The 14878-nt window shown below is 37.9% G+C and overlaps 4 protein-coding genes across 4 annotated transcripts in view; 2 read left to right on the top strand and 2 right to left on the bottom strand.

The window, feature by feature from the left end:
- The first annotated feature begins 1424 nt into the window (after positions 1-1424).
- Positions 1425-6398, top strand: LOC141338275 (keratin, type II cytoskeletal 8). The gene is made up of 9 exons (XM_073843819.1): positions 1425-1720; positions 2889-3097; positions 3213-3273; positions 3772-3867; positions 4037-4201; positions 4751-4876; positions 4956-5176; positions 5293-5339; positions 5619-6398. Exons 1-9 carry the CDS (start codon positions 1433-1435, stop codon positions 5720-5722), a joined length of 1317 nt encoding a protein of 438 aa, XP_073699920.1. The 5' UTR covers positions 1425-1432; the 3' UTR covers positions 5723-6398.
- A 270-nt stretch (positions 6399-6668) lies between these two features.
- Positions 6669-8764, bottom strand: bcdin3d (BCDIN3 domain containing). The gene is made up of 2 exons (XM_073843820.1): positions 8549-8764; positions 6669-8003 (listed from the first exon to the last, which is right to left on the bottom strand). The coding sequence occupies exons 1-2, from the start codon at positions 8741-8743 to the stop codon at positions 7440-7442; spliced, it is 759 nt and encodes a 252-aa protein (XP_073699921.1). The 5' UTR covers positions 8744-8764; the 3' UTR covers positions 6669-7439.
- Positions 8765-8989: 225 nt separating this feature from the next.
- On the top strand, positions 8990-11699 carry LOC141338277 (cytochrome c oxidase assembly protein COX14 homolog). The gene is made up of 2 exons (XM_073843821.1): positions 8990-9073; positions 11334-11699. Exon 2 carries the CDS (start codon positions 11341-11343, stop codon positions 11515-11517), a length of 177 nt encoding a protein of 58 aa, XP_073699922.1. The 5' UTR covers positions 8990-9073; positions 11334-11340; the 3' UTR covers positions 11518-11699.
- A 668-nt stretch (positions 11700-12367) lies between these two features.
- cers5 (ceramide synthase 5) overlaps positions 12368-14878 on the bottom strand; it is a 23981-nt gene continuing 21470 nt past the window's right edge. The window contains exons 6-7 of the mRNA XM_073844534.1: positions 13918-14074; positions 12368-12740 (exon numbers count right to left, since the gene is read on the bottom strand). Coding sequence (XP_073700635.1) covers positions 12582-12740; positions 13918-14074 — 316 coding nt within the window. The 3' untranslated portion in view covers positions 12368-12581. The remainder of the gene's footprint in view (positions 12741-13917; positions 14075-14878) is intronic.

Here is a 14878-nt window from a genome sequence, read left to right as displayed (position 1 = left end):
GTATCTAACAGGAGCACATAAAAGGATTTAACCCGCTGAATGTTAATATGGCCATTTATATCATTCAAAGCCATAACAATGTGGTTTTAACAATGACATTTAAATGTCTGTGACAAAGCAATAAGGAATTCGTTATCACCGTTTTTAAAAGACTAACATCACAGCAAAGCAAGCAAAAAAAGGGTCTTACCAATAGTTGGAGCTTATTAGTTCAGGGTTTTTCCCATCTCTAGTTGAACTTGACGACTACTGGAGGAGGAAATAGCATGGTTTTGATGCACAGAATTACAGAATTACATTTTCGCTATTTAAACTGGCAGAAATAAGTGCAAAAAGGGTGATTTTACTCTTGAGCTCTATCAAACATATGTGACCTTGGACCACAATACCAGTCCTAAGTATAAATTGAGGTTTATACATTCTCTGAATATATTCGCCATTGATGTATGGTTTGTTAGAATATGACAATATTTGTCCGAGATAATCTGTGAATCTGAGGGTGGTCTGGGAGGGACTTGTCTCTCCGTGTAATCAACGGTGCTCTTTGGATATTTAGAGGTACATATCAAACTAAGAAGATGAAGTACTCCAAGGCACTCGTTAAGTAAAAATCCTTTAATTCAATGGGCTATATCTTTTATATATATATATATATATATATATATATATATATAAAACCAGCGTCTATATATTTAGAGAGAGAGAGAGAGAGAGAGAGAGAGAGAGAGAGAGAAAATCGCCTTTATAGTCCAAAAAAGTTCTGAGCAATGCATTTTACTAATCAACAATTACGTTTTTATATAATTACGGTAGAAAATGTACAAAATATTCATCAAATATGATCTTATATGTCCTAGTGATTTTTGGCATAAAATAAATTATATATATAGGCTATATATATAAAAATATATAAATATATAAATATATAAAAGACTGGTTTTGTGGTCCAGGGTCACATATTTGGTTATGGAAAGCATAAATAAAAGCATATTGCTGTCACCTTGCCGAAACTTAAATTTCATGAGGGTTCTAAAATTTAAAACAATTTTAGGACACTTGAAATGCATGATACTTTGACTGCTTTTGTTTGAAAAAAATTCACTACAGGGCATGCAGTTAGTATGTGAATGTTGTTGACAAGAGCCACATTAAACATTTAGATGCAACATGAGGACGGTGAAACAGTAAGAGAGTCAGAGAGAGCGATCGTGCGTTCACTGCCGATCCGGTAGCTCAGATAAAGCGGACAGTGTGTACGTGTGTCCAATCTGAAACAGGTTTTCCCACAATAGGAACACTCCACCCCATCCTGGTTGGACTTTAAAAGCCCAGCCTCTCTACAGAGAGACTCCCGTTTCGCTCAGGTCTGCCCACCTGTTATCATCTCATTTCTCATTTTCCATTGCAGCTCTCCACGGTTTCTACTACAAATATGAGTCTGAGAAACAAGCGCATCAGTTCCAGCAGCTCGGTGAGGAGCAGCGGGAAGATGGGAGGCTATGGCTACAGCAGTTTAAGTGGGATCTCCCTGGGAGCATCTGCCCCGAGCTTCAGCACCAGCTCGGCCTATCTGGGGCCTCCCATCGCCAGCGTCTCCGTCAACAAGAGCCTGCTGGCACCCCTCAACTTGGAGATCGACCCCAACATCCAAATGGTGCGCACTCAGGAGAAGGATCAGATCAAGTCGCTGAACAACCGCTTCGCCACCTTCATTGATAAGGTACAGTTGGGTCTCTTGTTCTCAGAGAACATTTTGTAGAGTTGAAGCCAAAAAGTAAAGGTCTTTAAGAGTTGATGGCAATGATAAAGCCTTAGTACGATCAACATCCTAAACCTCTGAGGGAGAGCAGATTTGGTAGGGTCGCATGAAAACGATAGTTCTGTAGCATGACCCATTTCTCTGAAGCCTGTAACCTGATAAAAAGCAGGTCAGATCTGACCAAGCCACTGAAGACAGCAATATCCCAGCGAGTATGAAGGAAGCTTTTGTGCGCCGGAGGACAATGCAACCGAATCCCAAGAGCCTGCTGGACTGAAATCGACACTTCAATCGCACTGAAGTACAACCAAGTCACTGTTGTGGGTCGGGGCAGGGCTGGGTCCTCCAACACGGGTCTCAGGTCGGCTTTTAAAGTGCTCGAAATTAAGGATTTACGAAAAACCCATCTAGGTCAGCCGCTACTCTCTGGAGTGTTAGCGTTCTGCTAATGGGGAGTCATATTGCACCATTAATGAGTACATCCTGGCAGGGCGGGCATCATTTAAAGCAGCCAGGCTTTCAGCATGTGCAGTGAACTGAAGAAGTCTCAAAGAAGAGCTTTCAAATTGCTGAAATTCCACAGAAGTGGAGTCTTTCTTCTTTGTTCTTGCAAAAGCATGACATGAAAACTAGTAACAGAGCACTTTAATTATGTTCCTCAAGAAAGATTTACATCTAAGGTGAACAACTTCTACATCAGCGTTTCATTGTGTTGGGTACACTCTTAAGAATAAAGGTGCTTCAAAAGGCTCTTCTCAGCGATGCCACAGAAGAACCATTTTCAGTCCAATTTCTTTAAAGAACCATTTCTTGCTAACCTTGTTATAATCCGATAAACTTGATTTGCCACAAAGAACCTTTTGTGAAACAGAAAGGTTCTTCAGATGTTAAAAGGTTCTTTATGGAACCATTTAGACAAAAAGGTTCTTCTATGGAATCGTGAAGCACCTTTATTTTTAAGAGTGAACAAAGAAATGGTTTCTTTGACCAGAAATCTTTAGAAGATGTTATAGATGCCACTTGAGGATTTACCTATTGTTTCAGTTAGCGCATTAGCCAAACTATGCACAAAAAATATATCTTTCAAGAACATTAAAAACCTATATTTATTTTACTGTTACCTCTACAGGTGCGCTTCCTGGAGCAGCAGAATAAGATGCTGGAGACCAAGTTTGAACTTCTGCAGGGCCAGACCCCGGGCAGGTCCAATGTCGAACCCATGTTTGAGGCTTACATGGCCAACTTGCGCAGACAGATGGACGTGGTCAACAATGACAGGACCAAGTTGGACGGAGAGCTGAGGAACATGCAAGGTCTGGTGGAGGACTTCAAACACAAGTAAAGTCTTTAGATCTATACCAACACAAATGTTGACTATGAGAAATCAATTATGGAGGTTTCTTCGAACCTTCACCAGATTGACAAATAATTCATATTCATATCCTCAACTCAGATATGAAGATGAGATCAACAAACGGAACAACCTGGAAAACGACTTTGTGATTCTCAAAAAGGTGGGATAATTAAATAACAAGACGTCAGGGGTCAAAAATAGCATTTTCACACATTATGAAACGCACACCAAAAAGTATGACCTCATTGTAACGTGGGGTTAGGGCAGGTTACCAAGAAAAAAGCTGGACTTTCAGGAGCAGGGAAAGTTAAACTTTCACAACACGTTGAATAAAAGCAGCCCAGGAGAGGGAACAATGAGATGTTTGGGAGGGGTAAAGAGCTATGAGCAGCTAAACTTAAGCCTGGAGGGATCAGATCACCATTGACAAAAGCCTGGGTGGGGACATGGCATTATTTATACACTAGAGGAGATCTGTTTTCAATGGCCTACCTACTGAGAGTAGCAAGAAGTCAAAGTTGCATACGGAAGATCTACAAGATGTAGCTTTTGATATATCGATAGGAGTCTTTTGTGGTGTTCAATGCCTAAGGAAGTCTTACAGGTTTTATAAGGTTGCAATTGAGAAGAGAAAACCTGAGTACTGTGTGTCCCGCAGGACGTAGACTCTGCGTATCTGGTGAAAGCTGATTTGGAGGACAAAGTTGGTGCCCTGACGGATGAGATCAACTTCCTGAGGACCATCTACGATGAGGTATTGCATATACACTACAAAACTGGCCATAAAATCACATTAAAATCAATTTCTAAGCCAAACAAATCTAGACTAACTTGGCTTGAAAGATATATACAGTGTTTATACACACCTTCCAAAGCAGTTTCCACTGAACCACACATAAACTTGACTTGTCTGTCTGGATCAGGAATTACGTGAGCTGCAGGCCAGCATTAAGGACACGTCTGTTATCGTGCAAATGGACAACTCACGAAACCTCAACATGGATCAAATTGTGGCCGAAGTCAAGGCTCAATACGAGGAAATCGCAGCCAGGAGCCGCGAAGAGGCTGAATCCTGGTACAAGTCCAAGGTAGATACAAAATGCAATCTTTCCTTTAATAAACTGGTTGCCAAGTCAACATGAAATGCCATTTTCTAACTATTTCTGATTGAGAAAGCACATTCAGTAACATAAAATGTAGGATGGGACTAATACATTGGGAATTGTTTGAATAGGGAAAGTCGTTAGAAAGGCATTATTTCTTTGGAATGAGGAATACACTCTTAAAAATAAAGGTTCTTTATTGGCATCAATGGTTCCATGAAGAACATCCATAAAAGGTTCTTTATAGTCAAAAAAGGTTCTTTAGATTTTTAAAATGGTTCTTTTAGGAACTGTTCAGAAAAAGGTTCTTTGGGGACCCAAAAAATGGTTCTTCTAATGCATCACTGCATAAACTCCCTTTAGGAACCTTTATTTTTAGGGGTGTAGACTCAGAAGATAGATTAAGAATGTAAACAGCATACATTTTCATGTTGACTTGAAGTGTTCTTCTTCAGAACTTCATAAACATCTTTAATTTTGAAACGGACACCAAGTCTGTTGATCTGATCGTTTTTTCCAACTCGTTCTGGTCAGTTCGATCAGATGTCCTCCCAAGCCATTCAGTACAACGATGAACTGCGAAACACTAAAGGAGAGATCGGGGATATCAACCGCATGATCAGCCGTCTGCAGAGCGAAATTGAAGTTATTAAATCACAGGTAAGAAATGTAATACATTACCTTTGATTTGACCAAAAAAAATTGTGCTCGCTAACTCTTGAGGCTACAATCGTTTTAGCGTGCCAACCTGGAGAACCAAATAGCCGAGGCAGAGGATCGTGGCGAGATGACTGTGAAGGAGGCCAAAGGTCGTATTAAGGACTTGGAGGAGGCTCTTCAGAGAGCCAAGCAGGACATGGCCCGTCAGCTCCGCGAGTACCAGGAGCTCATGAACGTCAAGTTGGCGCTGGACATAGAGATCGCCACCTACAGGAAGCTGCTGGAAGGCGAGGAGGACAGGTAAGACATTGAGTCCTGTTTTAGCACGTTGTCTTCTACGTAAGAAGGGTGAAACCAAAATGTTACCATTAATAAATATTGACCATTTCTTTTTTTTTTTTTTTTACCTCTCACAGAATTGGACAGCAGCCCATTGTGAACATCCAGGCTGTTTCCAACTACAGTAAGTGTAAACTGGACAAATGGTGCATTGTTCATTACAACAATGCCCACATTATACAAAAAGCAGCAATACCTTTGGAATATGTGGAGATGTTCTTGACCGCTTGACACGTCTTGGTCAAATAGTACCTTAAAAGTGTTCCTTTATTAAACACCCACTTCACACCAAATCAAGACAGTCTTAGTCTTTGAGTTCATTAGCAGCATTTTAAATACGTGCAATGTGACCTTCATATAAAACCTAAAAGCTGAACATTGTTTTTTTTTTTTCCATTCACAGGTTCCAAAGGGGTGAACGGTTTTCAGCAGAACAGCTCTCCATCACCTAAAATCCTGATCAAGACTACCGAAACCAGAAACAACACCAGATTCAGCACTCACTGAAGTGTTAACCATGATCAAAAATGCTATAACCTTATAACCTAAATATAAAAGTAGTTTTTTTAGCCTTTCTGTGAATCAATGGGAAGAATCTGAAATTAATTTTCCTGAAAGAACAAAGACCTTGCGTCTAATTGAAATACTCTCTATATAATAAGTATGCATAATCAAAAATTAAATGACTATCAGTCTGAACTGTTTGATTTGATCATTTACCAATTGTTTTGGACGCTGTGTGTACGCAACATTAATATATCGTGTAGCTACACCTGCAACCTGATACACCATCTGTACAAACTGTTCTGATTTCACCACTTGAAAAATGACAGTGCTAACAGTCCTGAAGATTGATAATAAAAAACAAATCATAATTGTGTGTGGTGTGAACAAAGACCTAAAGATTAGTCAATGTTTGCAGGAACAAACCATATGTCTCATATGAAAAAGAACATATTCTCTGTGGAATCTGAGTATTTCTTCCTGTAAAACCTGTTCAAATGTAACAAAATTGTCATTTGGCTACAGGCAAATAAACATCCAGGACAGTCAGCTCACTCTGTGACAGTAAAACATGATATGATGATATTCTTCACGTCCTTTATGCTCTCTGGTCTGAGCTTGAAGCTTAATAAACTCACACAAACACAAATAACAGCCTTGGGAATAATTTGTGTTTGAGTAATATTTCACCAGAAGTACAACTAGCTCAGTGGTTTCAGTTCTACTGATGATGAATAATTTAAGAGGAAGAGAGTCTGTTTACGACGTCTGAAGATTGTTTTATTTCAGCACATCATTGCCAATGAGGGTTTAACATTACCGAGATAATGTCCTCAAAATGACAAATTCCTCAGATTACATCCTGTAGAGCACCTGGTGATGACAAGTATCATGGTGGAGACACAATGACCACTATGAAGGCCAGGATACCTACTTTGCTTACCTAAACTGCTCCAAATTAAATGAAATTTCTTACCAGTAAGCTGTACAATTTCGATAAGGAAGCTTTGCATCTAGTCCAATACTTCTCAATGTCTCATACTCATAGTTATTTTCGCTAGATTTGTTAAAGTGTCCGATTTAATAAAACGTTACCTATTACGAATATGAGAAGAACGCAAACAGCTAATTGACCGTTAAGTTATTCGTCTGTTAATATTTGAATTCTCAGAGCGCGGGAAGACTTGTGTGACGTTCAGTCGGGAAACTCGCGCCGAATTTTCTAATATTTGGATTAGCCTAATAATAAGGAGCGGATTAATGAACTATAATCATTTTTGGCGTATGTTGTCTTTGGTTAAACACATACATGATTTTACTTTTTAGTTAAAACACTGTATGCAAAGCAACTGAAATTCTGTTGTATGAAATAAGAAAACAGTAAATAAACTAGACATTAAAAACGTTATAGTGGAGTATAGCGTTTATTAAACTAAAACGTTTAGATCATGTGACAAAAAACAAAGACTATATCCATCTCTCTGCAATAATTTCTTCTTTTTCTTTTGAATAATAATAATTACGATAGGCTTAAAAATGCTTACTTGTACCTATCAATTAGATGTACTGTTCCATAAAAAAATAGTAATATAAAGGCAAAGCATACATTGCCCCCTTGTGGTTGGTAAGTAGAATTACAGTCTACCAGACTAGGGATAGTCTGGCAGCTGTAGACTGATCTTGGCTAATTAAATTTCTGTCCGACTAACTGTGTTGTCCTTTATTGTCGTCTTTTGAAGAGCAGAAGACTTCTATCCCATGTTGTATTCCCGAAACACTGCACCAACTCCATGCTGCACTGCTTTTCCAAGTGCTCTCTAGCATGCGCCGCCATGTCCCCTCGAATCTCAAGAGTCTTGAAGTGGTCAAAATCACTGCGCCCCAGTTTGCGAAACCGGCGTGCAGCAGAGCGATAACACTTCCACGGCTGCGCCTCTAGCAGCAGATACTCACAAAGAGACGCCAGTTTGGAGAGGAGAGAGAGAAACGCTGCGTCTCCATGATTTAGATGAACCCACATAGTGACCGCAAAACAGGTGCACAGGTGGAAACGGGGGCAGCCATACTTTCTCAAATAGGATTCTAGTACTGTCTGGCTCTTTGAATCATCTGTGATATCCAGGGGGATAAATTGGATATTCTGGGGAATTGGGTTGGAGGTTTGTGCCCGATGGATTAAATCTTGGTCCAGGTCAAATCCAAGCAGATAGACTTCCCTCTGAGGAAAGTCACTTCCAGAGGCTTCTTCATGCAATAAATGCTTGTAGAGAGCAACAGACAAGTCCTGACAAACAAGGGGAATAATACAAAACATTTTGGTGATTAAAAACACATTTTTATTACTTAAATATGCTATTTTAACAGTAAGATTTTTTTTTTGAAGAAGAAGAAACCTGATATTTCTTTATTAATGACCTAACGGCGTAATTTATAAAATGTTTATTATGACTAATAATTAGTTTAGGGAAATTAAAACTCTGAAGGGTATATATTAAGGCAACCAAAAATGAACCATGCATTTATTATAATAAAAGTGTAGTAGCCATGGTTTTTAGGCATACTGATTAGCACATTTTTACTACAATTATGAATGAACTATGGTTAGTGTAGCAAAACTAATTACTATCGTTTAACTATAACCATGTTTCTCTGGCTTTATTTGCAGTAAAACCATGGTTAATTTTTTGTTAGAGTCAATTTATTGTGTTTACAGATGACCACACAATACAAAAAACGAATAAAATGGATTAAAAAGTGTTTAATATATAATAATAAAAAAGTATAAAGTGATTATTTAAATACTAAATACGAGGAATCTGTCACTTTTACCCCTGAGTTACACCCCACGTCCAGTATTAAAACACGTTCAGAAACGAGTCCAATGTTTTCCAGCAGCGTTTCTGGTATCAAACTGAGGCGATTTTCTGGCGGGTTGAAGGAGTAATAATTGATGAAGTTTCCATAAGGAGCAGCTCCTGGATCCTCATTTTCCTCTTCATTCACATGGGGAACGTGAGCCTCCATGTCTGTCCAACAACAAAATAATTCCTGAAAGCTCGCGTTGCCATAAAAAAACTAGTTCCTCATTTTGAATCGATTGTAACGTTAAACATTCGCGAAGTTAAAACCAAGGCAGATTATAAATAAGCCGTTAAAATATCACCTTTAAGATGTTTGAGTTTATAAACTCACAGGATAGGAACATTACGATCGAGAGACAAACGGATTTACTACATTTGGCCCTTCTGCTTCGCCGTAGAGTTACGAAAGTAACTGCGCATGCGCGCAAAACCATTTGCCTGACATTGAGAACAGAACTCCTCTTCCTCACACTTTAAATTGGAAATTAAACAGGTAAGACTCCACATTTAGGACATTTTAATGTATTAGCAACAACATTAATCGACTTCAAATGGTATTTATGTAGAAGAAAGATAAATAAAGATTGTTTTCCATCCTTTCTGCTGGAAAACGATCGGATTGTGGTTTAGATTATAGAGCTGAGATGCAAACTCATGCTGATGTTGTAAAACTGAAGAGACATGAAATTAATATTCACGAATAAAATGTATAATATTGAACATGGCGCCATGTACCATGGTAATACCGTATTCTTTGACTGGACCTACGTCGGAAGTTCTTGAATCCAAATATGTTGTAACTACAGCCACAAATCTACACGATATTTACAGTTAGAAGTTTTTCTTGGTTTGATATTATTCTTTAAATCTTAGATTAGTTAGTGATTTTTTGCTTCCAATTCCATTCCCTTTTTGGTTAGTCAGGCATTTTTCCTCACAGTTCTTATTTGATTCTCCAAAAATAACCAAATGGGTACCTTTTTGGTTCCTAGAACGCTAAACAGTAGTTTTTGGTTCCAACGTTATTGTTATTCCCCTTTTTTGGTTAGTTAGAAAATTCTCCTCACAGAAATAGAACCCTTTTTTTGGTTACCAGAACGTTCTTATTTGGTTCTCAAAAAACAACCAAATGGGAACCGTTTGGAAACATATTAGGAATGTTTTGTTTTTACTAGGATGCTACTTATTTGTAACTATAGCCACAAATCTGCAAAGTACAGAAAGTAGATTTTCTTGGTTTGACATTATTTATACTATGTCAGATTTAAGATAGTAATTAAATTTCCTGATTCCCAGATTGTTAGAACACCAGTTTTTGGTTCCAATGCCATTCCCCATTCCCATTTTGGTTAGTCAGGAATTTTTCCTCACAGAAATATAACATTGTTTTTTGGTTTCCAGAATGTTCTCATTTGGTTCTCAAAAATAACCAAATGGAAACCTTTCGGAAACATTTTGGGAATGTTTTGTGTTAGGATGGCACTATTTTGTAACTACAGCCACAAATCTGCACAATATTTACAGTTAGTAGTTTTTCTTGGTTTGATATTATTCTTTATATTTTAGATTTTCCTTTTTGGTTAGTCAGGCATTTTCCTTCACAGTTCTTAATTGATTCTCAAAAAGCCACAATTAGTTTTGTAACTATAGCCACAAATCTGCACAGTACAGTTAGTAGATTTTCTTGGTTTGATATTATTCATAATATTATTAATTACAGAAATAGAACCTTTTTTTGTTTGCATAAAGTTATCTGGGTTTCAACAAGAACTAATTGGGAACCATTTGGAAATGTTTTAGGAACGTGTTGTGTTTGCTAGGATGCTAATATTTTGTAACTACAGCCACAAATCTACACAATACAGTTAGTAGATTTTCTTGGTTTATATATTATTCATGATATTTCCAATTTTAGCTAATAGTTAAGTAATTTTCTGGTTCCCAGAACGTTAGAACGCTAGTCTTTGGTTCCAATGCCATTCCCATGCCCTTTTTTTTTTGGTTAGTCTGACTAACCCTTTTTTCCTCACAGAAATATAACATTCTTTTTTGGTTTCCAGAACGTTCCTATTTGTTTCGCAAAAAATAAACTATAAACAGGAACCATTTTAGGAACGTTTTGTGTTTGCTAGGATGCTATTATTTTGTAACTACAGCCACAAATCTACACAATACAGTTAGTAGATGTTCTTGGTTTGATATCATTCATGATTTTTTAGATTTTAGTTAATAGTTTAGTAATTTTCCGGTTCCCAGAACATTACAATGCAAGGTTTTGGTTCCAATGCCATTCCCATCCCCATCCCCAGGCTTTATTCCTCAGAAATATAACTTTTTTTTTTTTTTTTTGGTTACCAGAACGTTATTATTTGGTTCTCAAAAAAATAACAAAATGTGAACAATTTGGAAACGTTTTTAGAATGTTTTGTTTGCTAGGATGCTACTATTTTGTAACTATAGCCACAAATCTGAACAATACAGTTAGTAGATTGACTTGGTTTTGATGTTATTCATGTTTCAGATTTAAGCTAGACATTTTCTGATTAGAACGCCAGTTTTTGGTTCCAATGCCATTCCCATTCCCTTTTCTGGTTGGTCACGAATTTGTCCTCACAGAAATATAACATTCTTTTTTGGTTTCCAGAACATTCTTATTTGATTCCCCAAAAACAAACCAAATTTGGAACCATTTCCGTATCGTTTTGTGTTGGCTACCAATTCAACTTACCCAAGTTCCTCGCATGTTTTGACAGATCCATCATGCTCAGTGGGAAGCGCATCGCTGACGTGGGCTACAAGCTCTTCTCGGGCTCCATGATGCTGTTGACGGTGTACGGCGGATACCTGTGTGTCCTGCGGGCTCAACGCTACTGGCAGAAACAGAAACAGCTGCAGGCGCAGAATGAGAGCACAGCTTCAGAGGCCATTAAAGACTGAAGATATGGGCTGCAAATAATCACGTAACCAGACACTGATCATGTCACACGGGTGGGACAATGCGGGCCCAGAGGATTGTCAGCAGAAACCCACCTGCGTTCATGACCCTCAAAGGGTTTATTTGCCTTTATTTGCCTGAGTTTAATGTGTTGTAATATATTAAATGTTCCTTGTAAAATCTACTAGCGTGAGTGTTTGTGCATATCCTGTAGATCTGCATGACTCCAAAACCTGTTGATAAATGATTTGACCGCATTTTTCCACATTACACAGCATATTTTAGAGAGCTGAATGTGAATGATCATCACTAATTATATTCCAGTGTTGTTACAGTTTACGACAACTAGTACCATTTAAAATAGTATTTGTTAGTTAAAATAAAGCTGAAATGAAATAGAATTATTAGAGGAACAACTTAGAGTATAGAAAAAGTAGAAATATTAGATATAAAAATTTCAATTGTCAAAATTTTAGGATGACTGTGGGAACCCTAAACTTATTTCATTTTTCATATTTTATTTAATCCACCCTGATTTTCAATGAAAGGCAAAAACTCACCTATTAATCAAAAGGTGTCTCATTACAGGACAAAGGCCCAGCTTTCATTTTAATAACCTTATTTGGTTTCCAAAAATAAAAAAGCCAAATGAAAAACAGCACAGGAAACAAATTACAAACACATCAGTAACCAAAAAACAAACAAACAAACAAACCAAAAGCAACCGCATATGGAAACTCAAGTACATCTGACCATTAAAATCTGAAGAGAATCTTCTTCCCTGACTTCAGTAAAATGTGAAGCGCGGAGAAGAAACGTCTTCTCAGCTCCCGAAACAAGGAAACGAAAGAATGCAAATATCACTAATTTAATCGTTTTCTCTTTCACAAGCTTCTCATAGTGGCCATATTGTCATTACTGTCCCATCATCACCGGGAATGACGCCCCAAACTCCGTCAGAGTCTCAAAAGTCCTACAACGGGGTGATTTCGTTGGTGTTAAGAGTGAGGTACAGGGATGAGAAGTAGTCCCGAGTTCTTTGTGCGCAAGGCCACTGAAGGGAGCGTCACCAGTTGTTGTGGTTCTGGCTCCAGGGTTTAGAGCCCAAATGGCCGTTAGTGCCGTTTTCTCCTCGGGGTGAAGTCGTCTTGAGTCGCTCTTTGGGTGTCGTTTCGGTTTCCTCCTCCGAGCTGCTTTCGATGTCACTGCGTTCATCTTTGGACACCTGGGTTGGCACATTTGATTATTATTAGCTGTAGTACTGCTCAAAAATGGTTTCATTATTTTATAAACTTTAACTTGTTTTGGTGGGGAAATGTTGTCGGCCTTCCACTAGAGGGCGCTTTGGTGCTTTAAAAGCGAAATCCTCCACTCAAAGATGTAGATGATTTTGTTTCTTCACCACATTTGCAGAAATGTAGCCTTACAGTGACTTTCTCACAAATGGATCCTCTGTAGTGAATGGGTGCCGTAAGAATGCGAGTCCAAACAGCTGATAAAAACATAACAGTAATCCACACCACTCCAGTCCATCAGTTAACATCTTGTGAAGCCAAACGCTTGCGGGTTTAAGAAACAAATCCATCATGAAGATGCTATAACTTCAAATTGTCGCTTTTGGCAAGAATATAACTCCATAATCCATAATAACGCTTCCTCCAGTGAAAACGGTATCTCCTGTTGCCCTCAAACATCAAAATCTTGATGCTTGATTTCTCTCCCGATTCAGACCAGGTCACTTTTTCAAAAAAGGAAGTGGTTTTTATGGATTATGGAGTTATATAAGTGCCAAAAGCAACAATTTGAAGTTAAAATGTCTTAATGATGGATTTCTTTCTTACAAACATGCAGCTTTTGGCTTCACGAGACGTTCATTGATGGACTGGAAGGGTGTAGATTATTGTGATATTTTTATTTCGTTTGGACTCTCATTCTGACGGCACCCATTCACATGCATTGATAGGCAAATGATGGAATGCTACATTTCCTCAAATCTGATGAAGAAACGAACTCATCCACATCTTGAATGTCCTAAAGGTGAGTAAATGTTCTGCATTTTTGGACGAACTATTCCTCTGAAACACATTGAGTTTAATTCACATTCAAACTAGTACAAAAAGAACCACTGAAAACAAGTGAAGAAAGCAGACTTACAGCCGTAGAGACTGCGAGAGAGAGCGAAAGACCCTAGAGCGAGCAAGTTTAGCAGAAAGAGTGAGAGATTTCTATCAGAAAGCTGAAAGACAGGAACAGGCTTCCAGCAGCTAGAGAGGGGAAAGACAAACCAGTTCTGCAGGAGACAAAAGATAAAAAGAGAGGGAACAAATGTAACTACACGAGGTGAACGTGAACCTTCTGAACTTGTGGCTCAGAGCGAGAAAATAATGAAGGGTTTGCCGCACCTTTCCTCTCATGATGGCTTTGAAGGCGATGCGAGCGATGAGGTAGGACCAGATGACGTGCAGCACCTGCAGCACAAGCAGCAAGACGTTGAAGAGCCACCAGGACGGGTACGGCCCGATGATATCCCAGCTTTCGAAGAGTGTTGTGTTCAGAATCCTGCAACATACAAAAAATGTGGGGAAAATTACTTTTACTAATCATTGTACCAGTAAACTAGAGGAAGCGTTATGGATTATGGAGTCATTTTTCAGCCAAAAGCAACAATTTGAGGTTAAAACATCTCGATGGATTTGTTTCTCACTAACATGTAGCTTTTGGCTTTATAAGACGTTAATTGATGGACGGGAGTCAAGTGGATTACTTATTGCAATATTTGTAATCCGCTGTTTGGACTCTGACGGCACCCATTCACTGCAGAGGATCCATTTATGATTGAGTGATGAAATCATCTACATCTAATTTACGGTTTTGTACACTACAGATATTTACTATTTTTCACAAAAAAAGTGTAGTTAATGTACAAAGTGAACCAAAAAAAAAAAAAAAAACTGCCGTCATATTTTCAAATTGAGCAACAGATTTTTAAATAAATAGTAATAGCTATGTTTACATCCAAAGTTTTAAATTTAACTTGAAATATCATATAAACTTTTGTAAATTAAGCACAGGTTTTAATCCCATGTATTCAAGAAAACAAAATAGCCACTTCCTGGAAAATTTCCGCAAAAAGTATTGATAATAAAAATATCGGACATACTATCGGATAAAAAAAAAAAATTCTACCTCAATTTTTTTTTTCAGCAAATATTTAAAATGTTTATGCTAATCTTGGTGTTTCTATCTAGCGGTTTTAATGCGAAATCATAAAATTAAATAAATAAACAAAAAACAACAATGTTACTTAGAATTTTTCAAAATAATTTACCAAATTTGAACATATTATAACATAAACATTCAAAT

Source organism: Garra rufa, chromosome 7 (assembly GCF_049309525.1).
Source record: "Garra rufa chromosome 7, GarRuf1.0, whole genome shotgun sequence".
In the NCBI taxonomy this organism is placed as follows: Eukaryota; Metazoa; Chordata; class Actinopteri; order Cypriniformes; family Cyprinidae; genus Garra; species Garra rufa.
Note: the sequence above shows the minus strand (reverse complement) of the source record. Positions and strands in the feature narration are given on the sequence as shown.

What these genes read in the sequence shown, in the direction of transcription:
- LOC141338275 (XM_073843819.1), top strand. Translation starts at nt 1,433, where the DNA reads ATGAGTCTGAGAAACAAGCGCATCAGTTCCAGCAGCTCGGTGAGGAGC. An exon ending in TCGCCACCTTCATTGATAAG is followed by an intron (nt 1,721 to 2,888) that starts GTACAGTTGGGT and finishes TTACCTCTACAG; the next exon opens with GTGCGCTTCCTGGAGCAGCA. An exon ending in CTGGAAGGCGAGGAGGACAG is followed by an intron (nt 5,177 to 5,292) that starts GTAAGACATTGA and finishes TACCTCTCACAG; the next exon opens with AATTGGACAGCAGCCCATTG.
- bcdin3d (XM_073843820.1), bottom strand. Translation starts at nt 8,743, where the DNA reads ATGGAGGCTCACGTTCCCCATGTGAATGAAGAGGAAAATGAGGATCCA. An exon ending in ACGTGGGGTGTAACTCAGGG is followed by an intron (nt 8,004 to 8,548) that starts GTAAAAGTGACA and finishes CTTGTTTGTCAG; the next exon opens with GACTTGTCTGTTGCTCTCTA.
- LOC141338277 (XM_073843821.1), top strand. Translation starts at nt 11,341, where the DNA reads ATGCTCAGTGGGAAGCGCATCGCTGACGTGGGCTACAAGCTCTTCTCG.